The 26,280-nt window shown below is 45.3% G+C and overlaps 1 protein-coding gene across 4 annotated transcripts in view; it reads right to left on the reverse strand.

Moving 5' to 3' along the window:
* Positions 1-26,280, reverse strand: part of SNED1 (sushi, nidogen and EGF like domains 1) — a 97,216-nt gene that overhangs the window by 54,610 nt on the left and 16,326 nt on the right. For all 4 annotated transcript variants that reach the window (XM_074190724.1, XM_074190723.1, XM_074190722.1 and 1 more), the window contains exons 2-3: positions 3,933-4,220; positions 1,164-1,304 (exon numbers count right to left, since the gene is read on the reverse strand). In XM_074190724.1, the coding sequence (XP_074046825.1) occupies positions 1,164-1,304; positions 3,933-4,220 (429 nt within the window). The remainder of the gene's footprint in view (positions 1-1,163; positions 1,305-3,932; positions 4,221-26,280) is intronic.

Below are 26,280 nucleotides of genomic sequence, written 5' to 3' on the forward strand. Positions count from 1 at the left end.
CACACGTTTCCTCTTTCCAGGCAAGGAGGGTGGCGTACCTTCCTAGAGCCCCACATGGAATTAGAAACTCAGTTTTTCTTGGTAGATGAACGTAAGTTTAATATAGACCACAAGTGACTGACCTGGGCAGCCATTTGGCTAGAGATGGAAAACAGGATTGTTGGCGTTTGGTCTATCTGTGCTCTCTTCATGAGGAGGGAAAATTGATCTAGATAGAATCATGTGAAAGTACTTTGGAACAGACAAATATTCTAGTCTAGATCCTTGTATTTATAGATTGATTCCTCTGTGGGGCTGATCTTAAATGCTTCATTTTGACTGATAGCTTTGGTTGGAATGGTATTACTGGCTCCAGTGCCTGATGGTGTTCATGGGGTCGTGGGGTAACAGAACTTTGCCTCAGTGGCAAAGAGATGAACATCGTGACTTGTCTAAGGACATGAATAATAGTATTCTATGTCTAGAGCTGGAAAGGACCTCAGAAACCAACCAGTTTTAGCATTTCCTTCCAGATGAAGAAACTGAGGCCCAGAAAAGTAAGTGACTTGGCAGCAAGTGGCTATTCAGGATGTTCCTGGCTCTAGATCTGTCTTTGGGGAAAGGAAAGAGAGAAGGTGCTTCTTCAATGAAGCACTCTGTAACCACAACTCATGCTGCAGGCATCCAGAGTCTGGACTCTGTGGACAAGCATTAACATTGGTCCTTTTGGAGTCTGGAATCCCCTCAGGCATCTACTTCCTTTACACCTGTGATTTGTGATTTTCTGCTTTCTGGAGACTCTTGAAATGGCCTGGGCAAGATGCCAGAAGTGGCTCAGCTGGTGGCAAAGGCATACATTCTTCTGGGCACCATTAAGAAAGAACAAAGGGATTCAATAAAAACAAGAGGGAGAATTCTTCTCTGTGAAGTTGCTGTTTTGGAATTCCAAGGCTGGGGGTGGGGGTGGGAGCCAGATTGGCAGTGAGGTGAGCAAGGAAGGAACTCAATTGCACCAGCCAATGTAAAGAATTCACCCTGGCCAAACCTCACAGCACTAAGGAGGGAGGGAGGGGAAGAAACCCCAGGCTCTTCACACGTTTCTGGAGAAAAAATGCTAACAACATTGAAAAAAACCTACAGAGAAGTTTCTGGGAATGTGCTTCCCATGTGCCCACCAACCCTACCTGTGCGGCAATGCCTCCTAGTCCCGCCAAATCGCCCCCACTGCTGGCGTGCATGCCTGTGGTCCACAAGATGGACTCATAGTTGAATATGGTAAAAGACAGCTTGCCATCTGTGATGAGGACAATCTGGAAGGTGTTTACCTACAAGGAAAGAATCACAGCACATTGAATGTCCAGGCTGTAAGGGTCTTTGGAACAAAGAGTATAGAATGTTAGAACAGGAGGAGCTTTCATGTCAGCTTTGGGAGGGCTCTTGGAACACAGAATGTTGAATGTCAGAGCTAGAAGGACCTTTGAACTCAAGAGCATAGAATGAGAGAACTGAGAAGGACCTTAGAGCATGGAATGTTGAATGGCAGAGCTGGAAGGACCTTTAGGACATAGTGGAATGTCAGAGTTGGGACCAAAGCTAGAACAACAGATCCCACAAAGTTATCATTAAAATAAACCTCAGAAGTTATCTATTGCAAATTCCTTCCTTTACAGTTGAGGAAACTAAGGTCTACAGAATGCAAATTACTTTTCTAAGGTCATGTAGTCCGGCAACTCACTTTACTTATGAAGAAATTAATGGGTAAAAAGGTTAAATTACTTATCCAATGTGGCATAGAAAATAAGCATCAGAGGTAAGATTTGAACTTAAGACCCTCTGACTCTAGTAAAATGCTGAGGAGGAAAAGGAGGGAAGGGGGGTGGGATGGGGAGAATGAAAAGGAACCAGAGGAGATCAGAGGAAGGGTGAAGGGATGGAGAAGGGCTGGGAGAGAAGGGCAAAAGGAGAGGGGAAGATCAGGGGAGGGGAAAAGACTGGGGAAGTATGGGGTTAGGAGAAGGGAAAGATGGTGAAACTGGAATATGCCATTAACCTTGGAGGGGGCAATGGGGAAGGCTCTCAAATCCAGATCTCCTTGTGTCAATCATTGGGATGAACCTCAAATCTGGCCACTCAGATGTCCCATTTATTTGAACCATTTTAGAGTCAAGGAAGGAATTGGAGTTGGGCAGGAGAGCTAAATGGCAGGGTGCGTAGGAGATGTGTATGGCCGTGGTGGAAGCTCTAGTAAGATTTGTGGTTTTCAGTCTAGTTCAGTGTCTCTGGAGCAAGAGGCACACAAGAATATCATGTAATCAATGGGGAGAAAGTATGTGGCATATAAAATAAAATTCAGGAGATGTGTGGCCTTTATCCCTAGATAAAGGGGGTGTTTTCTCATCAAAATACTATTTATCCCAGAAAAGTGATAAATTAAGCTCATGCTATTTTTTCTCAGGGTAATTTGAAAAATGTGGTTGATGCCTAATCTGAAATAAAAAGTTAATAAACAAAGAGAAGTGCAAAAGTAGAGATCTTCTATTGATCTGAAGCTCCTTAAATGTAGCATTAGTAATATATTATTTATTTGACATCATTAGGGAATCATGTATTCTGTGTATGAATTTTCCTGATAACATAAAACATGTTTCAACCGTTTTTGACAGAAATCTTTCTAAAACACATCATATAGCACATGCCTTCTGAAACAGATCATCCTAAAAGCATCCAATGAAGCTTTTTTTTTTCTGAAAGACAATACAATCTTGCCACACTCTCAGGACCAGGGCTAAGGTTGATCAGGCTCTTTGCCCTCAGTAGCCCCAACTTGTACTTTCATTATTCTTCTATCTACTTTGTATAGTTTTTATATCTCTTTTCATTATCAAACCATCCCTGTTTGCTATTGTTGGTGCCTGGGTGCCAGCTTCTAGCAAGCCTCCTTGTGATTTCAAATGTTCTCCTTTGGGAGGTTATTTGCTTAGAAGAACAGTCTCTAACTCTAACAGGTTTGGGGCCTTTCCTACTGTCTTGAATAACATTTGCAAACCTTCCTTGGAGGTATCTTATCCAACCCATGCTTGACCAAGAATCAGCACACCTCATTGGGGGTTCTCTTCAGCTTGAAGACCCCCCCCCAATGAGGGAGAACCTTCTCTTCTCTGAGGCACCCTATCTCTTGCCAACAGACCTAAATGAGTCTCCTGGTAGCATCCCATTTCTTTGTTTCATCTCAGCTCTCCTACTTCTTCATGTAACTCTTCAGAAGCACCCACTGCCCACCCCCTTTCTTCCATGTCTCTTTCTGGTAACAAAATAGGAGAAAGGAATCTGATCTGAGAAGTGAAGGGACTTTGGGCAAGGATTTTTTCGAGCCTATAAACTGAAGGACGTGAGACAAACTGGCTTGCATTCCCACACAGGATAAGACTGAGGTTTGAGCAGGTTTGGCCTCAGGGTATTTGAGATTGGGTGTACTTTCTCCAGAAAATTATTCTTATCTAGCTTCTGAGGACAATTTTTAATGGCCCAGAGAGCTCCTGGTAAGTTATCAAGAACTAGTACCAAGATGGTTCTCTACATGGTCTTCTAGACTAGGAGGGAGAAGAATACTACCAAGACATCTTTCAATCAGAAGGGATTCCCAAAGGAGCAGATCCAATGTGGTTCTAGGCATGGCTATGGCATACTGTGGTGCCTGGATATCCAATGTTTTCACTCTTCTGAGCCACATTGACTACAATATACCCCATATTCCCAGAAGGTTTTGGATGGACTTTGAAGGCCGCATGTGGCCCACGGACCATGGATTGGACATACTCTAGTGGATTCTCTAGAACTTAAAGGCAAGGGGGGTGGGGGGAGAGTCCTATAGGGCCCATAGCCAGGGACTGCATTTGGTTAGAAAACCTGGTTAGACTTCCTTCCCTTCATCCCTCACCAATGGCTGAACTTACTGGAGAAAGTGAGCTCCCTCCGAAAAAGGTCACCTGGTGCCAGGTGGCTACGAAAACCCACTTTGCTGAGAAGTCGGGGAGTTCTGGAAAGTATCTCCAGATGTCTTCCGTAGCTCTCTGTAGGGTGGCTGGCTCCTTACTCTCCCGGTAGTAGACCTCTCCAGCCCGACGGTTATCAACATCAGCCCAGAAAGCAGCCACCACACAGCGGTCTTTAGAGATGGGGAAGGCTACTGGGGTGAATTGGGAGACTTCCTTTAGGAAGGAGATGATCCCATTGTTGTTCACCTGATTGAGAAAGCAAAAAAAGCAAAAGGTTTGACAAAGTACAGGAGCTTGTGATGGAGGCTACAACCAGTGAATGTTCTTCCATCCATTCCTAGAAAAAGAACCTCAGAGGTGGAAAGGATAGTAGCAGTCAGTGAATCTAGTCATCTGCCAATTTGGGTGGCTGTCAAGACTTTAAGGGGGCAGCTAGATGACACAGTGCATAAAGCACAAGCTCTGGAGCCAGGAAGACTTGAGGTCAAATCTGACCTCCATACTTACTAGCTGTGTGACCTTAGGCAAGTCATTTAATTCCATTGCCCCTCAACCCCCTCCCCAAAAAAGAAAACCATTGTGGATGTGGAGCATGTGACCCATACTTGTACTGCTGTGCCACTCACATGGAGTCCCCTCAGACCTCCCTGCCATCTCAGTTCAGAACTTGTTTTATCTTGATTGCAGAAATTTAGGCTCCTTCTTCTCTCCTCAGCTGCCACCCCCGGCATCATTCTCCATTCTCTCTTCGTTTGCATCAGGCTCTGCCATCTTTCTCATTACCAGGATGAATCCCCATATGTGCATGCTTGATCCTGTGTTCTCCCTTCTCCTCTAGCTGATTACCCCTGCCATCCTTTGGCTTTCTTTTCCCCTTTTCTCCCTCTCTTCTTCTCTTTCTTTCCCCATCCCTGTGTCTCTCTGTCTCTCTTCAGTCTCTCCCTATCTGCTAAGTCTTTCCCTGTTTCCCACAGACACAACCATGTCTCCCCATTCTTAAAAAATTCTAAGTACTATCACCCCTGCCGGCTGTTATCTTAAATCTCTCCTCAGCTAATCTCCTTGAAGAACAAGCCATTTGTCCTCAGTGACTCCACTTCCTCTCATTGCTTTCTTTTTTTTCTTTTTTGCAAGGCAATGGGGATAAGTGACTTGCCCAAGGTTACACAGCTAGGTGATTAAGTATCTGAGGCCAAATTTGAACTCAGGTCCTCCTGACTCCAATGTCATTACTCTCTATCCTCTGTGCCACCTAGCTACCCCTCATTTTCTTCTAAAGTCTCTAATCTCATTGCTGAACTGAAGTTTCTCTTCCAACCAAATTTCTTAATTTTCTTGATTTCCAAATCCAATGGACTTCCCTAATCTTCATCCTTCCACACCTCTCTGCAGCATCTGACTGCGCCCTCTTGGACCCCCTCTTCTCTTCTCTATCATGGAAGAGCTTTCCCTTGGTTCCCTTCCTATTTGAGTGACTGACTGTTCCTTCTCAAACACTACTGGTTCATCATCCACGTCAGACCTATCGGTCTGTGCTCCAAGATTTTGACCTGGAAACCCATCTCCTGTGCCTCTCTGCTCTCCACAGCTGCCATCGGTACTAGGATGATCTCTGGGCACCTCATTATTCCCTGCTGAGCTTCAGGCCCCTGTCACAGACTGTCAAAAGACAGACATGCAGAGTAGAATGTCCTGGAAACACCTTAAATTCGATATGTTCAAACCAGAACTCAGTATCTCCTTCCAATCTTCCCCCTGCTTTCTAGTCATTTTTCCTCCATCTTCATATCCAAGCCACACTCCCTCCAAAGCATTTGGGGCAGCCGATCCCTTCTCTGATCTTATGATCTCTCTGGGTCAATCTCTCATCGCCTCTGGCTTGGACTAGGGTAACTACCTTCTAGTAGACATTCCCACCTCAACTCTTTCCTGATTCTGACCCACCCCTCAGAGACCTTGCTAAAGTGCGAGTCTGCCCAGAATACTCCTTGCTAAACTTTAGTGATTCTCCCACCTCAAGGATCAGGCATCATACCAAATGCTGATCAGACAAAGACAAAAGCATGCTTCCTGATCCCATAGAGATCATATTTTCATGGAGGAAACAACATACAAGCTTTATACAGTGTAACTGGGAGAAAAACTCAGAGGGAGCAGGGGAAGGACTGGGAAAGGTGTTCTATGGGATTTGAACAGTTTTGAAGGAAGCCAGTGAACATTCCAGGCTCTGTGGAGAGCTGGCGCCACCTGAAAGAATTAGCAAGAGGGCCAGGGCTGCTCAATCATAGAAGACATGGAGAACATAAAATTTTCAAAGACTGGAAAGAGAAGAAAGGGTCAAAGAAAGGTGTTTTATATTTGGTCCTAGAGTTTATTTTGTAGGGGGGTGGTTGGATACATTTGAAGAAAATCAGTTTGACTGAAATTTGAAGAAGAGATTGGAGTCATTGAGACCAATTAGGAGGTTATTAAACAAGTTCAGGCAATAGGTAATGAGGGTCTTAACTAAGTTATTGGCCAGGGAAGTGTGGGGATGGGGCAGGTAGATTTAAGAGATGGTCTGGCATTAGAATCAGCAAGACTTAGCAACTGGTTGGATGTGAGGGGCAAGAGAGAAGGAAGAGTCAAGCATGACTGTGATTGTACGCTCATGGAAAGAGGGAGATTTAAGCAGGAGGAGAATGAGTCTGGAATGCCAATAAGATGTCCAGGTGGGGAGGTCTACTGGCTTCTTCCAGGAAAAGGTTGCCTGGAGAGGAGGACAGAAGAGTGCCCAGATCAGGACACAATCCCCAGCCTTCATAAGCTCTTGAATGTTCCCTTCCTCTCGTCCTCATTACATATTGTGGGTTTCCTTCATTGATTTCACAGATGGGAAGCCAAAGGGATAGGAGGAGAAGCTGCCCTGGTACCTGGGCTGAGTCCATTCATACTGGGGGATTTTTCCCTTTTCATAAATATTTCACAATTTTTTCTTGCTGGCTTTCTTGGGTGTGGGAGGAGGCCCTTCCACTCTTCCCTCCCTGCAACTCTGCTCTTCTGCCACATCCCCATCCTTATCCTCCAAAGTTGGTCCCCTCCTGAACTGTTCCTGGGGAGGTGTCCACCTCCTGTTTGAAGGGATCAAGGTGTGGGCTGGAGAACTGCAGCCTGGGGGTTCAGGGAGGAAGGTGGAACAGACCAGGCCCTGTTCTCCTGCAGAGATGGGCCAAAGGAAAGAGAAACAGCTGAGAAAATGAGAGCAAGCTGCAAAGGCTTAAGCAAACAGTGCCCAGCTCACTGGGGCCAGCTCCCTCCTCACCTGGGAGGGGCGGCGCTGTGCCAGCGGAAACCTGCTCATACTTCCTTGCTTTAAATAGCTATGTTTTTATATTGAAGGGACAAAAATGTGAGTCAAATGTGAGGCTTAGGGCCTGTCCCCAGATCTGAGGGTCCCCGGCCTGGGCTGTGGTATCTCCAGAGTGAGAGAGCTTCCTGAGAATGGAAATGCTGGGGTTAGATGCCCTAACTTGGTGCCAAAGAAAGTGACAGTATCTCAGAATCTCAAAGCTGGCAGCAACCTCCCCAGTCCTTGGGACAATCTAGCCCATCCTGAGGTAGTCATGCAGTCTTTACCCAAGGGCACTCTGGTCACTGCTCCTCATTCTACTTACTGCTATAATTATTAGCACACTTTTCTTTCTACAAGACTAATTTTGTTTCTTGGTAACTACTGGCAGCCAGGATGGACCACAGGGCCCAGAGCTCTGAATCTGGAGTCAGAAGCACTTAGTTCAAACCCAACCTCAGACATTATATGGGTTTCCCTGGGTAAGTCATGTAGCCCTGCTTGCCTGGGGGTGGGGGAGTGGGGAACAAAAGTCTAGAAGCTCAAGGCCAATAACGAAAAAAGTAAGAAGGGGGCCTAGCATTATCAGCTCTCAAACTATTGTGAATTAGTGAACTGGTAAGACCAAACTATTTGGTCCTAAAACAGTAGATCAGTGGAAGGTACTGAGCTCAGTAAATTGGCGTTAGACAAACCCAAAGTAAATTACTTTGGCAAAGAACTCCCTTTGGGGCAAGACATCCTAGGAGAAATGGAGATGGTCTGAGGGAAATTAGAGACCAATCTCTATCTGGGAGTCTATACCCCAGTGAACTCAAAATAGGCTTGCGTATCAAGAGAGGCACCTGGGTCAGAAACAACTGGCTAGTTCTGTGGGAATTTGTGTTGTGAGGGTTCCTTTCAAGTAGAAGTCTTCTCAGGTCTATGCTGTGATGTTAGATACGATTATTCTATGTGGTGGTGGTGGTGGTGGTGGTGGTAGTGGTAGTAGTAGTAGTAGTAGTAGTAGTAGTAGTAGTAGTAGTAGTAGTAGTAGTAGTAGTATTTGTCCTAATTTCTATCCAGAAGAAATTGTAAAAAAATGGAAAAAGTCCTACAGGTTTCAAAATCTTCATAGCAGCCCTTTTTGTAGTAGCAAAGAATTGGAATTTGAGGGGCAGCCCATCCATTGGGGAATGACTAAGAAAGTTATGGTACATGAATACTATGGAATATTATTCTTTAAGAAACAAGAAATGATCAGACTCTAGAGAAGCATGGAATGAGTTACAGGATCTGATGCTGAGTGAAGGGAGTAGAGCCAAGAGATTAATTTACACATCAGCATTATGAGATGAACAACCTTGATGGAAACAACCCTTCTCAGCAGTCCAGAAAGCTGGGACAACCATATTTGACAGATCATGGACTATATTATCCCCAACCAGTGGAAGAAAAACAAAACCAAACAAAACACACAAAAAAAACCCCAACCCCCTTACTGAATCTGATGAACACTTTATAAAAATGATCTCTTATGTATCTCTTTCCCCTTAATCCTTAGTAATCCAAAAATTATTAATTTGTTAGTATGTTTAACAAAATATATCTGTAAATTGCTAACGTGACTGTTCCCAACTGAGGGGAGGTGGGCGAAAAGGGAGGGTGGAGGGAAACTTTGTAACTTGGAAATGTACAAGCACAAATGCATGAAAATAAAGAAATAAAATAAAAATTTAAAAAAGTAGTAGTCCTAGTAGTAGTAGTAGCAGGAGCAGCAGGCCTGGTGGTGGTGGTCGTTAGCATTTGTAATAGCAGCACTTTGCAGGTTGCATCACCTTTTGCCCTCATGACAACCCTGGGTGGTAGGTTCTTTTATAAGTGACAAAACTGAGGGAGACAGTTAAACAACTAGTAGGCATCGGAGGCTGGGATTTGCACTCAGGACTCCCTGATTCTTGGCCAGGGCTCTCACTGTTGGACCTTCATCTTACTGGGGCCCCACATCACAGAATCTTGGGGGGTAAGAAGGGTGGCAGTCGTCTCTTAGTCTTCATCTGTATTTGAACAGGATGCCTGGCAAAAGGTCATCAAGTCTTTACTGACATCAGGCTGCAGACTCTTTCTGCTTAAATGAGCCTAGTTTGGATTTCTACACTCCTGGAGGTTGCATCCCAAGTCCTAGGTTCCTCCCTTTGATGATCAGGGCTATGACCCTAGTACCACCTTGGGTGCCAACTAGCTAGATATAAAATACAGATAAAGAGTTGCTGGAAGAGATCTTAGAGAAAAAGGCAGGGAAGATGAGCCCATGGAGGGATGGTTTGGTGCCCCCGAGTTCTCAACCTCACTTTCTCCTGAACCCCCCTACCCCATGCCCTTCAGTCCTTGCCAACAAAGCCCCTCCTGACGTCTCCCTTCCCCGGAGCCCAGTCCGGCCACCCGCTGGTCTGCTAAGCCCCATCACCAGCTTAACGAGCTGTGTTGGCTTCCTTGACGTGCCAGCTCATTAAGATCCAGGCGGGCGCTCCCAGGCGGCTGTGTCCTCGGCAAGTGGCCTGGCTCCACTGGCCTCCCAGACTCAAACCCTGCCTTTTGTTCCCTTTGGTAATGAGGGGCCGGCACGGCCCCCTCCCAAGTGCTGAGCTGCCACCATGCTGAGTCTGAAGCACAAGGTGGGAGACTCCCAACTGACATGGAGCCATCCCCTTGGAGTCAGGGGCTCATTAGTCTTTCTAATGAGAACCCAGGATATGCTGGGCCTCAGGAGGTTTTCCTGGCCCCATCCCAGTTACCATGGTTTGGCAACTCATTTTGGCTTGGTGAGTAAGAGCTACACTTTATTCTATTAGCAAGCAAAGTAAGAACATTTTGCTGTAAGGGACCTTCCTGAGGAACTTGACCCTCAAACCATCCTGGAGTTTGGGTAGAGGGATTGCTGGTCTGCCAAGGAACACTAGGCTGGCCCAACTATCTTAGGATTAGAGAATTGGAAGGGCACCTTAGCGAGCAAAGGATTATAGGCTCTGAGAGCTGGACAGACCTCAGGAATCATGGGATCAGAGAAACCAAGAGCCAGAAGGGACCCCAGAGGCCATTTGGTCCAACCTGTGCCTCTTTGTCAAGTGGTCATCCAACTTTTCCCTGAGGCCCTTGGGTAAAAGGGGAGTCCATTCCTCCTCTTAAGATAACCTACCCCTCCTCCTGAGACACCTAATTCCACTTTGAGGCAATTTTAATTGTGAGGGGATTTTCTGACATCAAATCTAATCCTTCTCCATGAAAATATTTGAAGACAGCTGTCCTGTCACCCTGAATCTTCTCTTTTTCTTCTCCTCTCCTCTCCTCTCCTCTCCTCTCCTCTCCTCTCTTCTCTTCTTCTCTTCTCTTCTATTTTCTCTTCTCATCTTTCTCCTTTCTTCTCCTTTCTCCTTCTCTCCTTCTCATCTCCTTTCATCTCCTCTTTCCTCTCCTTTTTCTTTCTTCTCTCTCTTCTCTTCTCTTCTCTTCTCTTCTCTTCTCTTCTCTTCTCTTCTCTTCTCTTCTCATCTTTCTCCTTTCCTCTCCTTTCTCTTCTCTTCTCTCCTCTCCTCTCCTCCTCTCATCTCTTTTCTCTTCTCTTCTCCAGGGTAAACATTCTCGGTTTCTTAAAGAGCCCATCCTGGTCCTCCTTCTCTGGATACTCCAGCTTGTCAACATTCTTCCTGCAAGGTGATGCTCAGAGGTGAATATAAGATTCCTCTTTGGTCTCACCTCGTCACTTTGGTGCCTGCTCTGTTCAGGGTACTGGGTGAAGATCTAGAGACACAGAGGGCATGAACTCATCCCTGCCCTCTGAAGGCACCCATTCTTCTAGGACCCTGGAGATCATGGCTAGGATGTTAGAGTGCTAGGGCTGAGTGAGAGAGGCCTCTGGGGTCTTCTAGGCCAAGCCTTTGTTTGGCAGGTATGGGAATGGAAACCCAGAAAGGGAAAAGGGCTTATCTGGGATATTTCAGACCTCAGATTCTGCTCCATGCTTCTGATCTCAGGTCCGGGGTTCTTCCCATATTCTGATTTGGGACCTTGTATTATCTGCTCCAGTTGATTTATCAAGCCAAGTTCAGTTATTAAGTGCCTACAGTATGCTAAGTACTGGGGATGCAAAGAAAGATGAAGACAAAAGGGACTTGGTGTTAAATGGGGAAGACCCCAGGCCAACAGCCCTGCAAAAACAAGATCCACCCCAGGTAAAGAGAAGCTAATCAGATCTTTGATACTCTTTTCCAGCTTGGTGGAAGGAGACTAGTTAACCATGCAGGACTAATTCTTGGCCAGGGACCTGGTGCTATCATAAGCGACCTCTCAAGACAAGAAGGCTCTTCCCAGGATGGAGCCACTTTGAGCTGACTGGTCCCAGGAAGGATTCCTCGGAGGCCAGCACACCATAGCTGTGCAGTCCTTTGGGGTTGGGCTGAAGATTTCCTTTTGAGCCCATCCATTTCCTAACCCAAATTCCTTTAACTCAGACCCAAGTCCCCATTGTCCCTTCAGAGTAGTGGTTAGCCAGACCCTTACCTGGCCTTATTCTTGCATACTGACTACGTGGAGCCTTCCCCAACCCCAGTCGAAGCCCCAGCAAGGAGACTTGCTCCAGTGACCTCTGAAAGGGACCCAAAACCATGAAAGACAGTTCAGTTTAATAAAGCAAATATTTAATAAACATCCACTCTATGGCAGGATGCTCAGGAGTTGGTGATGGAAGTGAAGCACTGTCTGCTCTCTGGGAGCTTATATCTCCTGGAGGTAGAGGGCCAGAGGGATTACACAGGGGTTCTGTGATCTCTTGGATACAAGAGGGAACCTCTAATGGTGCAGTTTGCATCCTAGCACATCATTTACTACCTAGGTGCCCTTGGGCAAGTAATTTATCCTCAAAAGGCCTCAGTTTCCTTTTCTTTAAACAGAGAGTTGGACTAGATAGGCTTGGAATTTTCTTCTAGCTCTTAATCAAGAATCCTATGAAATGGAGGGGGGAGGAAGGAAAACAGGGAAAGCTTCATGGAGGAGTAGGTCCTGGAGCTGAGTCTTGAAAGATAAAGGGGGTCCGACTGAGGAGGGGCTCATTCCAGGGCGGAGGGACACCGTGTACAAAAGCAGTCCGGTTCCTGCCATCACCTGCCCTCAGGAAGAGGCAGTGGCCCAGAAAAAGCTTTCCCGGGCCATGCACACAAAACCCCCACTCACTGGTTTGGTATGAGAAAAGCCACAGACTCAGGAGTGGAAGCCAGCAGCAGAAGCCACAAGCAAAGCATTCCGGAGCAGGCAGGTCCCAGCCCCCAAGGGCAGCAGGTTGAGGCCGCCTCAGCTGCAGGTGCCTGCTCTGGCTCTTTGGGCCAAGAGCTTCTGGGGGAGTTGGGTGTGGGGTGAGTGGGGGGCAGGCAAGGAGGAAACTCTGGCTCCCTCCCTTTGAACCAAATGAGACATCTAACAGCATTTCTTGGGCGTGTGAGAGCTGTTGGTCAATTTAATGGGAACTGTGCCCTTGGCTTGGGTTATGTGACCACAAATCACAGGACAATTTTGCAGCTTGGTAAATAAAATGGGTGGGAAAGATACAAAAGCAAAAAGGAGTGTTTGAGGCTTGGGACAAAGGATGATGGTCTGGGAGGAAGACCCAGAGGGGAAGGTGCCTTGCCCCAAGGTCAGTCCTCTCAAGACAGGGCCAAGGGCCGGCCGGGTCCCAGCAGGGAAGGAACAGGGATGCCAATGATGAAGCCTTCCAGGACTTGGGAAGCTGTGGGGACATTTCCTGAAGCCTTGTTTTGGTCCTTGGCTGGTATGAGAGAAGGAAATAGGACAAGAAACGCAATTCTTGTGGTATTTCCGACTTGGATGAAACCAGGAAGTATGGGAAATGTCCAGTATGAGAGCCGCAGCCTGGGGCTATGTGAAGGTGGCCAGCATCCAAGCCTAAGGATGGCTGCCCCCTGGGCCAGAAAAAGCCAGTCATCAACCCCAAAGGAAAAAAGCCCTGATCTGGAGTTTGGGGAATTAGGTAGAACCCCTGCCTGCCTGCATTCCCCTCCTCAGTCCAGTGATTTCGAACAAATCCTTTTGCTTCCACTTGCCTCAGTTTCCTTATCTGTAAAGTCAGAGGATTGGACTAGATGATCTCTAGGCTACTTTTGAGTTCTGTTATTCCCCTAACTTATTTCAAACAACTAAGTGAATATATCAAGGCAGTGGTTGCAATTCAATTCAGTTAGTGCCATCACTAGAACTTCTACTCTGCTCATTCTTCTGGGAGAATTCTTTTTTTTTTTCTGGAAGATCCATAAGTTGAAGAGGATGGAAGGAAGGCAGCTCTGTCCACTTATAGGCCATGGAAGTCTGGACCAGTCAGTGCCCTTTTGGAGTGGACATTATAGAAGGAGTAGGGGAGGGAAGGGGGGGCAGAGATGGCAGGGACACAGAGATAATCTAAGGTAGGGGGTGATGGAGACAAAGAAGGCATCTAGACCCTGTGCTCAAGTATCATTTGAAAAGGCAAGAAGTACATTTAGTTCAGGGGATTGGAAAAGGCTTCCTGGAGAAGTTGGCTGCTGAGCTAACAAGAATTCCAAAAAGAAGAGAAGAGGAGAGAACATATGAGTATGGGAATGGGTTGCTGTTTGGAAGCAGAGGGACAAAATGGGGATCCAGTTGGGCTGAAATCAAGTCAGTCATGTGAGAGAAGCCTGGAGAAGGCAGGTGGGAGCCCACCTGGGTCAGACTTTAAATGCCAGACTGAGGATTCTTGAGTTTGGTCTTAGAGACGACAGGGAGCCAGTGAAGGTTTGAGCAGGGGAGAGGCACTGGTGGCAGCAGCATGAAGGATAGATTGCAAGGGATACACTGGAAGCAGGGACACTAATTTTGAAGCCCTTATAACAAGCCTGAAAAGAAAGGGAGGGGGCCTAAACTCAGGAATCACCACTACCTTCATTTTCTTTGGGATGTTTTTGTCCCCTGTGAACCTATCTACAAAGCTTTCAAAATAAAGGAGAAGCTCCTACAGCCATACAACTGGTGCACTATGGTGCATGGGGGGAGGCGGGGAGCAAGACCTGTGAAATGAACTTCAAGGTCTTGGGCTGGAGTGTAGACACACACCTATTCTGAGCCTCACCTGCTTTCTCAATGACATGGGCACAGCCATGCTTGGTTAGGAGGAGGGTCTGGACTCAGGATCTCATTCTCATGTGGGGGTCTTCCTCCCTGCTCCTCTGAGGCTCCCCAGGGTGTAGGTTCACCTCAGGAAACGGAGAGGAGGGCAGGCAAGATGGCTCCAGGCTCTGGGTTCTAGACTTCCATTTGGTCAAAGGAATGGCATATGGCCAACCTGGAGAAGAGAAGGCTCAGAGAGCACCCCAAAGCTGGGGTTGAATCTTGAATGGCCCATTGTGTTAGGCTTCAGGAGGCAGAACCAGGAGCAATGGAGAAAGGTCCAAAGCAGCCCATTTGTCTAGAAATGGAAGGGGCTACCTCTGGAGGTGGTGGAATGGCTTAAAGCAGAGGCTGGACCATTTCTTGGGTATCAAAGTGAAGGTTTCTTTCTGGCATGGGTTATACTAGATGACCACAAAGCTCCCTTCAAACTACCAAATTTGGCAAGATCTTTTAATTTATTAAACAAAAGAATTACATAAACAAGAATGGGAAGTAGGGGGTTCACACCTAGTGGGCTAGTTGGTTGGTTCTGACAAGTCACTTTGCTTATCTGAGACTCAGCTTCCATTTCTGTAAAATGAAGCTAATTATACCTGTAGGGCGAACTAAGTGAAGGCACGTCTACAAAGTGCTTAGGACATATTCAGGTGCCAAACAGTGATCCATTTGTTCTTTCCCAGGTCCCAGGCCCTCTCCATCTCCTCTTCATTCTTTTTTTCTTCACTCAAACACCTCTATCGCTGACACTTGAAGATGGAGAATCTCAGAAGGAATCTTCAGAGGGATCCTTAAAAGATCTCCTAGAAGGAGTTTAATATGGGGGACATCACAGTCACAGAGGGAAGGGATGGAGAATGGCAGAAGCCAGAGAAGAATCCATTTGGATACCCCATCCAAATGGCTCCAGATCTAAAACTGGAGAGATCATAGAGCCTATCTAATCCAACTCCTTCATTGTTTTGAGGAGGAAACAGGCACAAAGACATTTGTTACTGACTCCAATGACAGAAGCATCTCAATGGAACTTCCTCCCTCCTTCTAATCTAGTCTTTTTAGCCTGGCATTAAAGGACGATTTAACCTTGTCAGTCCTGAAGACTGACCCCTTGGGTGCATCCATGTACTCCATGGTTTTTCATGTTTTGTCTTCCTCACTTGGAATCTCTTTCATATTCCCTTTGTTAATTAGCTCTGTATGCATACAGCCGTCCTTTTCACATGTGGGGTTCATCCCCATCTGTCCAGAGGTGCTGTTCCACTGAGCTAGGCCTTCCTGGGAGACAGCATGATTGAGGGGGGGTAGAAGACTGGTCTGGGAGGCAGGGAGACCTGGATTCAGGGCCTGGCTCAGGCCATATGAGCTATATGACAGTGGCCAGGTCACCTCGTAAAGCCCTAGGCAGCTCAGTAAGACTCAATGGCTGATGTGAAGTATGGGAGGCTGCAAGTTCTCCTCACAGTTCTTCACAGTTCTAGGCCATAAAAACAAATCTCTTGCTTCATATACCTGGAAGGCTTTGCTCTCACCTACTAAATGACCATCCACTTTTTAGTGATTCTGGTGTCACCTAGGACAGGGACCTTTAGGGTGAGGAAAAAGCCTTGGAGCTCATCTAGTCCATCCTCCCTCCTTTATAGAGAAGGAAATTGAGTCCCAGGACTGGCCATCCAGCTCCTTTTGTGTCAAATCCAGGGTCCTTCCACTATACCAGCTGTCTCCCTCAAGGGTCCTTGGCCTTTCCTCCTTGCAATTTCACCTGAGGGGATCCCACCTTGAGAGAACCTGTCAACACTCCAGAAACCTGAATGCCCCTGCCCCCTGCCTATCATATGTATGGCATGTAATAATGGTGTGTTTGGGTTCAAATTTTTGAACAATCTATAAAAATGAATGTAGGAAACATGATAAAAAACCAGCAACCCTAATTACAAGAAAAAAATCATAAGGCACCCCTCATAGGAGCAGGAAAATTAGGAGGAAAAACCAAAAACAAACTGCTAATGAAAGATAAAAAACAAACACTAGGCAGGACAGATAACCAGACACTTAACTGACCTATTTGGCCCATTACCATGAGCCTGAGGTGGAGGGAAGCTACCCAAATAGAAGGTGATTGTTTGGATCCTATCTCATAACTGATTAGAGGAGCTAGCTTTATCTGGAAAAATCTTGTAAGAACCACAAAAATCTTTTAAAATCTCTTTGCTTAATCTAGATGATTTTACAGTTTCTCAGCTAAGATCTTTCAAGATATAAATACTATATGATCACGCATGTACCCTGGGTTTTACAAGTAAATACAAAATACTTGGACCTTGGGAAGGTGCTGCTGAAAGGAATTAGTGGAGGAGGGAGAAAACCAGGGTGAGCCTGAAAGAACTTGGGACCAGGGACAGCTAGGTGGCTCAGCAGATAGAGCACTGGCCCTGGAATCAGGAGGTCCTGAGTACAAATCCACCCTCAGACACTTACTGATTACCTAGCTGTGTGACCTTGGGCAAGTCACTTAACCCCATTGCCCTGCAAAAACCTAAAAAAAAAGAACTTGGAACCAATGAGAATCATGAAGTTGCAGAAAATTTTGCCTATTTAAAAACAACTGAGAAAATTCTCAGGGTAAGAAAATGATTCAAAGCTCTATGTCTCTTTGGAGGTGACAGTCTAGATCTCCTTTTCCAGGTCCACGCTTGCTTCTATTACTTACTGTACTGGGGAGCAAAAAACTTTGTAGCAGAAGCCAAGAACTATCTGTGTTTGTGACAGACGCCATGAAATACTACTGATCACGGTTTTTCTTTCTCTTGAAGTTGTATCATTTAGAGGGTACGGATAAATATTCGTCCATCTATCTACCTGCTCTTTGCTTTCTCTGTCATTCATCTATCCGTCACTTAACCATCTATCTACCAATTGGCCTCTTATCCAACAACTATCCACCTTTTCTAATATTCACCCATATGTCATGAATGAATCCATCCATCGTCCCTCTTTTCATCCACCCATCCATTAGCCATCCACTTGTTTATCTATTACCCATCTTTCTGATGGGGCACCTTCCCTCTGAGGATGGTGGGAGAGATAGAAATATCTAGAATGACTGATGACTCAGAGTTCAAGTCCTGATTTCAATCAGACCCTACTAACTGCCATGTTTAGCTTCATCTAACCTACCCATAAATGTTATGTTTCAAGGTGATGTCCAAGGTCTTGCCTTCTCTCCATTGGTTCCCCTTTGTCTACCTCAGTGGAAAACCAAAGAGCCTCTGAAACTTCCAGGGCCCCCACCAGAGATCTCATCCTCCCTAAACACTGCCCCCTTACTCCCCATACCCCAGTAGCTGCTGAATAAGGACTTGAGTGGGCTTGGAGACAAAGACTCTAGATCATAGGTTGACAGGTTCAGAGCTGGAATACCTAAACCTTCTTCCTGATTCCAGCTTTCTGATTTTCAGGGAGGAAATAGAAATGCAGAGAAAGGAAGTGAGTTATTCAAGGTCATGGATACTAAAGGACAGAGGCAAGATTCAAATCCAGGTCTCTTCTGACTACACATCTAGGACTTGTCTCCTATATGGGGGCAGCTCATCCCCTAACTGTAAACTTCTCAAGATCAGAAACAGAATATATTTTTTATCTTTAATTGTATCTCAGATGAGGAAACTGAGGGCCAAAGGGTAGATGTGATTTCCCAAGGTCACACAAGGTAGAAAGGAGTAGGATTTGAAACTAGACCCTGCGATTCTAAATCCATGGTGACTCTTGAGAGAGAGGTGGTGTCTTTACTCTGGCACAAAATGGATTTAAATGAGGCAGAATCACACAAAATCATCAACTATATATATATATATATATATATATATATATATATATATAAGAGAGTGAGAGAGAGAGAGAGAGAGAGAGAGAGAGAGAGAGCGCTAGAATGTAGATGATTGTGCTATGGATGTTAGAGAAATTGTTGTGGTAGTGTATGTGGGGGTTTTCTCCTAATGATCTTCAGGAAATTCTGTCTCACCTGGATACAGAGCTGATTCAGAGATTGATGAGAAACATAGAAACTAGACCCTACAAGAAATAGGGTGTACTGTAGCCTGTAGAAGTCTCGGGTGGTCCCTGAGGGCCACCTTCAAACATCTGAAGGGCTGGAAGAAGGATCAGCCTTCCTCTGCATGGCTCCAGAGGGGAGAACTGGGAGCAATGGTTTGAGAGAATTAGGTGTCATGTAAGGGAAAAGGTCCTAACAAAGGGAGATATCCAGAAGTCGAAGAAGGGGTTTTGCCCACTAGAGTGACACTATAGAGGAAATTCTCAGCCACATCACCTCAAATTGGGGTGGACTTTAGATTCTGTTATTCTGATTTTCAGGATCACATTCCAAAATTATGTTTCCTTGGATACGGCTCAGATTTCATCCCCTAAAGATACCATTTGAGAACCCCAAGGCTTATCTGGAACACTGAAGTTAGTGGAGAGATTGACAGATAGATGCTCCCTCATTTGAGCCCCCTGACAGCATTCTGAGGTCAGGACATTAGAATCCCCATTTAATAGATAAAGAAACCGAAGCTTAGAGAGATTAGTGACAGGCCAGAATGGGATAGGAGTCATGGGGCAGTGCTCTTTACTCATCTGAATACTAGACTTCCACCAAATTAACACAGGGGAAGCTTTCAACCGACCCTTCATGGTAAATCAGAGTAGAGTGGAGATGAATCATCTAGCAAAGGGGAGTTGTGGTTGTGATTAGTCTAACAACCCCAGCACTTGTGGAAGGGACAGGGGGCATCCTTTCCCATCTTGCTTGCCTTTCATTGTGACTGGACTTTGGGTCCCATCCCCTCACACCCCTTCTAGAGCCTCCCTCCATCAGCTGTCCACTTGCTCTCTTTCTTCTCTTAGCTCTAGCCCTATCCTTGTTTCCCCTCCTTCCCACCCACCGACTACAGCAACCCCAATGCTCCGGTGGCCCTGTGACTGGTAGAATATTGCCCACACATACCTGTCCATCCTGGACAACTGTCATCTGTGTTCTTCCCAAAGCCCCTCCCAAAGTGCTTTGAGCCTTCTTTCTCTCCTCAGATTGCAGCAATATTAACCCTAATTATCCCTTGCTCTCTCCACACAACAACTTCATAATCCTGTAGATGTAGTAGGAGGCACCATAGTGTAAGCACTAGCTTGAAGTAAGGAAGATCTGAGTTCAAATTCAGCCTCAGACACTTATTACCCAAGGGGCTCTAGGCAAGTCACTTAACTTCTCTTTACCTCTGTTGCCCCAAGATCTGCCTTCCAAAGTCGTTGTAAGGATAAAATGAGTATTTGTAAAGGGCTTAGCATAGTGGCTAGCATACATTAGGTGCCTATTAAATGCTTATTTCCTTATGTTTCTTCATTGGTATATTTTCTTTCCTCTCTGAAATACACCTCCTTGCTTCTCGTAGCTTACAGTCGCTATACACTCCGTTCACAATACTAAATTATGAACACAAGTGCTAAGTGTAGACAGTGGGTTAGTTGGAATAAGTCGCCTCCAATTTTTCATATAGTTAGTCACCTAACAAAATGACCGGGGATAGAGCATATCTGGAGCAGGGCTAATGAAGAAGACCAGGAGTCCCTCAGAGGGACCATCTCATGTCAACTCTTTTGTTCCTGAACACTGAGTTAAGGGCCTCCTTGCCCCAAGGGACTTCATTTCCTAGTATATACTTTTTTTTTTTAGACTCCCCTTCTCAAGCACCATGGATTAGCCTGGTTTGCTCACTGCCAAGCAAAATATAATTATGGAGTAAATTTTCACTGTGGTGTGCAGGGAATTTCCAGTCACATTAATGGAAATTGAAGACAAAATCCTTCCCCACCAAACGGCAAACGTGCCTCGTCCTAATGGGACATGAAGGCCAGCTGCCTGTCAAACCCACTTGGGATGGGGAGGGATTGGCAGCTGGATCCCATCCCAATCTGCCACAGAAGCAGCCTGGCCCTGCTTCTGCTCCCAATGAATGGATGTGATCCATTTCCCAAGAATCTTTTATTATGGCAACACGGTCTTTTGGAAGAGTTCTCTTCAAAGAGATGGGAGGAAACTTGATGCGGTGAGCTTGCTGGGGACAGCAGCTCTGACAGAGCATTTTCTCACCATCACGTTGATCCCTTCCAACATAAGGACAGGAAATAGGCAATTCCCTCAATCTGGATTCTTTCCTCTCCCTTAAATCTGCTCCCTAAACACACTATTGGAAGAGTTTCAGGCCTCAGCATCTCTGTGACATTGGCTGTCCCTTCCCATTCCATTCTATTCTACAAATGTTTACTGATTATCTGCCATGAACAAAGCCCTGGAGACAGAAAGATCAAAGAAAATACCATCTCTTCTTTTTAAGAAGCTTATAATCAATGGCGATATGATGGCGGACAATGAATTATAAGACAAGGTATATATCATCCAAAGGGAACAGACAAGGTTGAGTGGGGTCTATTCCATTGCCTTACATGTTGGGCAGTTGCTTCAGAAATGTGGGTTGAATTCTTAAAGGGGAGAGCAAGCTAGAATCCTTTGTGGGGAGCTGACATCTAAATTAGAGGTTTGAGAGGAGACCATCCAGAGAGGGAGGGACGTGTGCAAAGGTAAGAAGGGGCTGGATCTGTAATGAAGACTTCTTCTAATGGAGCACAAATGGGTGACTCCAACCCATGGTAGTTCAAACCAATCAATTCATTCCCAATTGAGAAGCTAAAACAAAATCCTAAGGAAAGGCTTATCAAATTGATCACAGGATGCTTCTGATCTACCTTCTATGTCAGCTTCTCTGCTGAGAGAAAATTACGTTGGAATTGGAAATTGGGGAGAGATGTTTGAAATATCTATTGGGATGGAATTAGAGCCAGAAAAGGGGGAGGTGGTGGGGGAAGGATTACTGAGCAGCATTAAAGGTTTAGTTCATAGAGGAACATTTCATGAACCAAGTCAGGATTATTTTATGACCTTTTCCAGGATTTCTGTGTGGCTCAGGAATAGAAGCAGAAAAGCAGATGGAGTGACCCAGGGTTGGGTATTAGTGAGGGTGTGTGTGTGTGTGTGTGTGAGCATGTGTGTATGGGGGGGAATAGAGGAAGGGCAAGGGGTGAGAAGGATTCACAGGTGATCATCGCATTTTAAAAGTAAGAACAAAGAGATGGATTAGGAAAGTGGGGAGAAATTCCTGCCTTGCTCATTGGAAAGTATCATTTGATGCCTTCTGGGTCATCATGAGAAGTCACAAAATCTTTCTTCCTTGTAAAGAAAGCCACAAAACCATGCTATTTGACTTGACTCTTGAGTTTTTGCTCGGAAACCCAACTCTAGGTACTGTTCCACTTCCTAAATCTCCCATTCCACTCCCTGTTCTTCTCACCTCTTCCATGATTGAAAAGAACAAGTGAAGTCTCTTCTTCCCTTTAAAATGTCTGTCTCTTCACTTCTCTGCTCCCTCTCCTCCCATGGAGCAACCGGTCCTTCCTCCTTGATCAGCCCCAACTGCAGCTGCTTTTACTTCTGTATTTACCTGCTTCTCTCGGTCTATACTCCCATCAAGTCATTCCCTCTGTTATTACCAGACACTTTCCATCTGTCTCCAAGGAGATTTTGTTTTTTTTTGTATTGTAAAAAAAACCCCAACCCTAATCTCTGAAGGAACTACTTTCTCAACTGCTTTCCCATTTCCCTCCATCTTAACATCATCAAACTTGAAGCAGCGATTGATCCAATTAAGCTATTTCTCCTTCCTCATCACCAGCCCCCTCTTCAATCTCCTATGTTCTGGTTTCTGCCCTAAGTGCTTCACTCTGATTTCAATTTAGACTCAATGTCAGAAAGAACCTCATTTAGCGATGTTGAAAAATGGACTGGCCTCTCTTGGAGATGCTGGCAGAACACTTGGGGTGGGGGAAGAAGGGGAAGGCATTCTTGTTTGGGGTCAGGCTGGACTTGATGGTTATTGAGGCCTTTTCTGGTCTTCTGATTTAGTGAGACTGTGACTCAGCAAGTGCTTAGTGTGTCTATAAGGAGGTGAGCTTGGAAATAAGAGATTAAAAACACTTGATCTATATTTCTTATTTAAAGACATCAATTGCCAAATCTTCTAGGTCTTTCTTAATCCTTTTATTTCCTTTGACTCCTGAAGAATTCTAGACACTGCTTCACCTCCTCCTTTTCCTTTTGAATCTTTCAGCCAATCAACAACATTTATTAAGAATGGCTATGGGCCAGGGGCTTACATTCTGTCACAGCCCTTCTAGAGTCTTCTTTCTTCACTTAGGCCCTACTGCATTGTGAGGAAATGGGAGTGGTGAAGAGTTTGGGAGTTCTTAGTGGGCTATTTTCTGTATATTGATATCTTTGATAACACCTGAGTGATTCACATCTTAAACATGTTGAAAAGAAACAGCCTTAATTATTGACCACTGTTCTTAGACTTACCAGTGGGCTAAGCTCAGGAAATTGGAAACTAAGTGGAGCCAAGGTGGTTTCCTGCTAGGGAGGGTTGCCATTTTGGTAGAGGAAGTCATAGTGAACAGCTGCCTGGGAAAGGCTCTTGGGATTCTGGTTCGATAGAAGCAGATGACCATCTTTTGTGTGAGAGGGTATATTGATGAAGCATGAGAATGGTTTGGCTTTTTCTCAGCTTTGTTTTGAATATGTTCTAAACTCCGTTCTTTAAAATACAGTTCTCAACACTCTTGCTTACTTCATCTTTAGCTAAGAATCTTGGGGTGCAGCTGGCTGGCTCAATTCACTATCCTTCCCCCTACCAACCCCCTGCCAAGTTGTTCCTGAAGGTTTAACTGCTTCTCAGAGACAGAGAGCAGCCCATATAAAGGGTCACCTCAAGACATGATTCCAAACCCATCAGAAGGAATTCCAGGAACTGTCAGAACATATCTGATGCCTTGACCTCCATAATTCATCAGCTCGCCATTTAGGGTCCAAGGCTGCTTCATTTCCAGCCACATCCGAAGCTGCACCACAAGGACCAGGCCAATTCTGCCCAACATCATGATGATTTTGATTGGTGAAAACACATTAACAGATAAAATTCTGGATTTTGTCATTTTGAACCTCCAAGTTTCAGGGTCAGTTTTTGGACCTCGGTGGGCCATTTCAAGACAGAGAAAAGGAGAAAGTACTAGAGACATCAGGGGCTTTTGCAAGTTTTTCTTTCAAACTCCTTGCAAAATTTGAGGCAGCTCGGGACCAGAGGCAGCAAATGGCTCTGAACAAAAACATGCTGAGTTTGTAATGTGTAGGTCCCAAACATGTCATGTAATGAGATCCTTCCCCACATCTGTTTACCCGAAGACCAAGACATCTGATCAGCTTGTGGAATTATTGAAAACACACTTCTCACCAGCACCATCCATCATTGTTCAGAGACCCCAAATTTAAAGACATCCCAAATGGAATTCACAGACTTGTTGCAGGTTGTATTGTGGACTTAGCCAATCTGTCACAGGAGACTGAGGTCATGATGTTGAGGTTTTCTTTGAGAATTACAGGATCACCTTATACTTGGAATTCATGGAATTACAGAGTGGGAAAGGGAAGGAGGCATCTCTGGTGCCTCTGGGTCACCCCATCATGTGCACCTGGATAATGTGGCATTGGAAATGAATCACTGTTCAGCCCTGATTTGGGAAACTCCCAACACCACTTTGCACTAGCTCTGATTGGGAACAGGATTTTTCTTTCCCAAAAACATGGATCTTCTTCTGCCTCACTTTCTCCCTTTGCTCCCAGTTCTACCCTCTGGAGTGAAACAGAATAAGCCAGGCTCTACTTTCCCAAGACAGCTCTTCTGATACTTGAGTCTTCCTTCTTTTCTTTGGGCTGAGCACTCCTTTTCCCCCCCACCAATTCCCATTGTAAACCATTCTCTAGCTTGTCAACATTCAAGAAATATGTCACCCAGAACTGGAGACAGCAGCCTATGTGTAGCCTGATCAAGGCAGAGAGTAGTACCATCTCCTTCCATATCCTGGCCAACCTTCCACCCTCTTTAAATGAGGTCTACACTAGTTTTTTAAGGTCTTTTGTTTTGCAAGGCAAATGGGGTTAAGTGGCTGGTCCAAGGCCACACAGCTAGGTAATTATGAAGTGTCTGAGGCCAAATTTGAACTCAGGTCCTCCTGACTCCAGGGCCAATGCTCTATCCACTGCGCCACCAAGCCTCCCTATACTAGTTTTGGCTGCCATTTGACTACTGAGTGATATTGACCTCACATTCCAATACAATCTTCCCCACCACTTTTAGGGAGAACATTGTACTAGTGGCACAGTGGACTGAGAACTCAACTTGCACTCAGGAAGATCAGAGTTCAGATTCTGCTTCTGATACTTAGGACTCTAGTCACTTCACTTAACCGCTCGAAGCCTCAGTTTTCCTTGAGTTGGATTATGTGGTCTTTGGAGACTTCTACTGGTTCTAAAATGCTGGTGGTCTTCTTAGCCGAGGGTTTTCTAGTGCAGTTTTCGTTGACATCCTTAAGTTTGTGGAAATCTGACAACTTGTATTTTTGTTGTTGCTGATTTTGAGTCATAGGATGTCAGATTTCTTTCTCCTACCTCACCTCTCTCTTTCTCACCTACATAATCCCTGCAATGTTTGAGCACAAAATGAAAAAAACTTTGAAGCCAAAAATAGGATAAAGAGAATAAGATCTCAGTGATAAAACCTCAGAAGAAATACTGAAACTAGAGGTACCTAGTGTCATGCCGATAAATCCATGACTTGGTTCATTTTTCCGAATTTCTTTCCTGCATTAACATTTCTGCTGAAATCAAAATTAAATTTCTAAGAAGTTGCCTTAAACCCTGAGCACATAGTATTCAAAAACTACCATACCAAGAAGCATCTACTTGACAGGTAAGGAAAGGAAGTATAGCACTGTGAGAACAACAGAAGGTCCGGAGCCCTGGGTTCAAATCTCACTTGGGTGATTGGGTAGCAACAGATCCACATTTCATGTGTGAAATGAGGGGATTGGACTAGATGCCCCTCAAGGTCTCTTCCTTTTTTTTTTTTTAAAGTTCCCAATCTTCATCCTACAGATGAGGAAACTGAAGCCCAGAGGGTTTTTCTCTGAATCCTTATTGTAGGAAGTTGATGGGCCTTTTCTTGGTGCTAGCCTCACACCTGGGAAGCCTCTGCCAAGTCTTCCTTATCTTAGCATCAGGAGTTTGGAAGGATCTCCTAGCTCTGCGGTCTTGGTTCTCTTTCTAAGGACCAGACTAGAAAGGGCACATGCTTTTCTTTGGGCCCTTCTTTTCACTGCCAGAAATAAAATAACAAAAATTCCCTGTTCCCCAAGGTATTTGAAGAATTTGGTTTTAAAAAATGCACGACCTGCTAGATTATTTTTTTAGTGAAGGGACTGCCTGGGGAGATTTTAGGGTAATTAAGATTCCTCCTTACAACTGCCTTTGGGGTTTGGGGACCTCTGGTCAGCTTGGGAAGTGGTGATTGGTAACATGTAGGGAGGAAGTGCAGATCCAAGGTCTAGGGTTCCCTTCTGTCATGTGAGCCCAGAGCCCCACAAAGAACATAGCTAGGAATCAACAGAACATCCATCAGCAACTCTAGAATAACATGGGAGCCCAGAGGAGGCCCCCTTCCTTTAGAGTCTTCTGGCTCTCTTGGACTTTGAAGATTCACTGGGGCCATGTTGAATTAGAGATGCATTGGAAGCTAATCAGAGCTGAAGCTCTCTTCAATTTCCTATTGGAAAGCCATGCCACCTCCCTTCTCCTTCTGCCCCCTGTGCCCATCTAAC

Source organism: Macrotis lagotis, chromosome 6, assembly GCF_037893015.1.
Source record: "Macrotis lagotis isolate mMagLag1 chromosome 6, bilby.v1.9.chrom.fasta, whole genome shotgun sequence".
Taxonomy (NCBI): domain Eukaryota; kingdom Metazoa; phylum Chordata; class Mammalia; order Peramelemorphia; family Peramelidae; genus Macrotis; species Macrotis lagotis.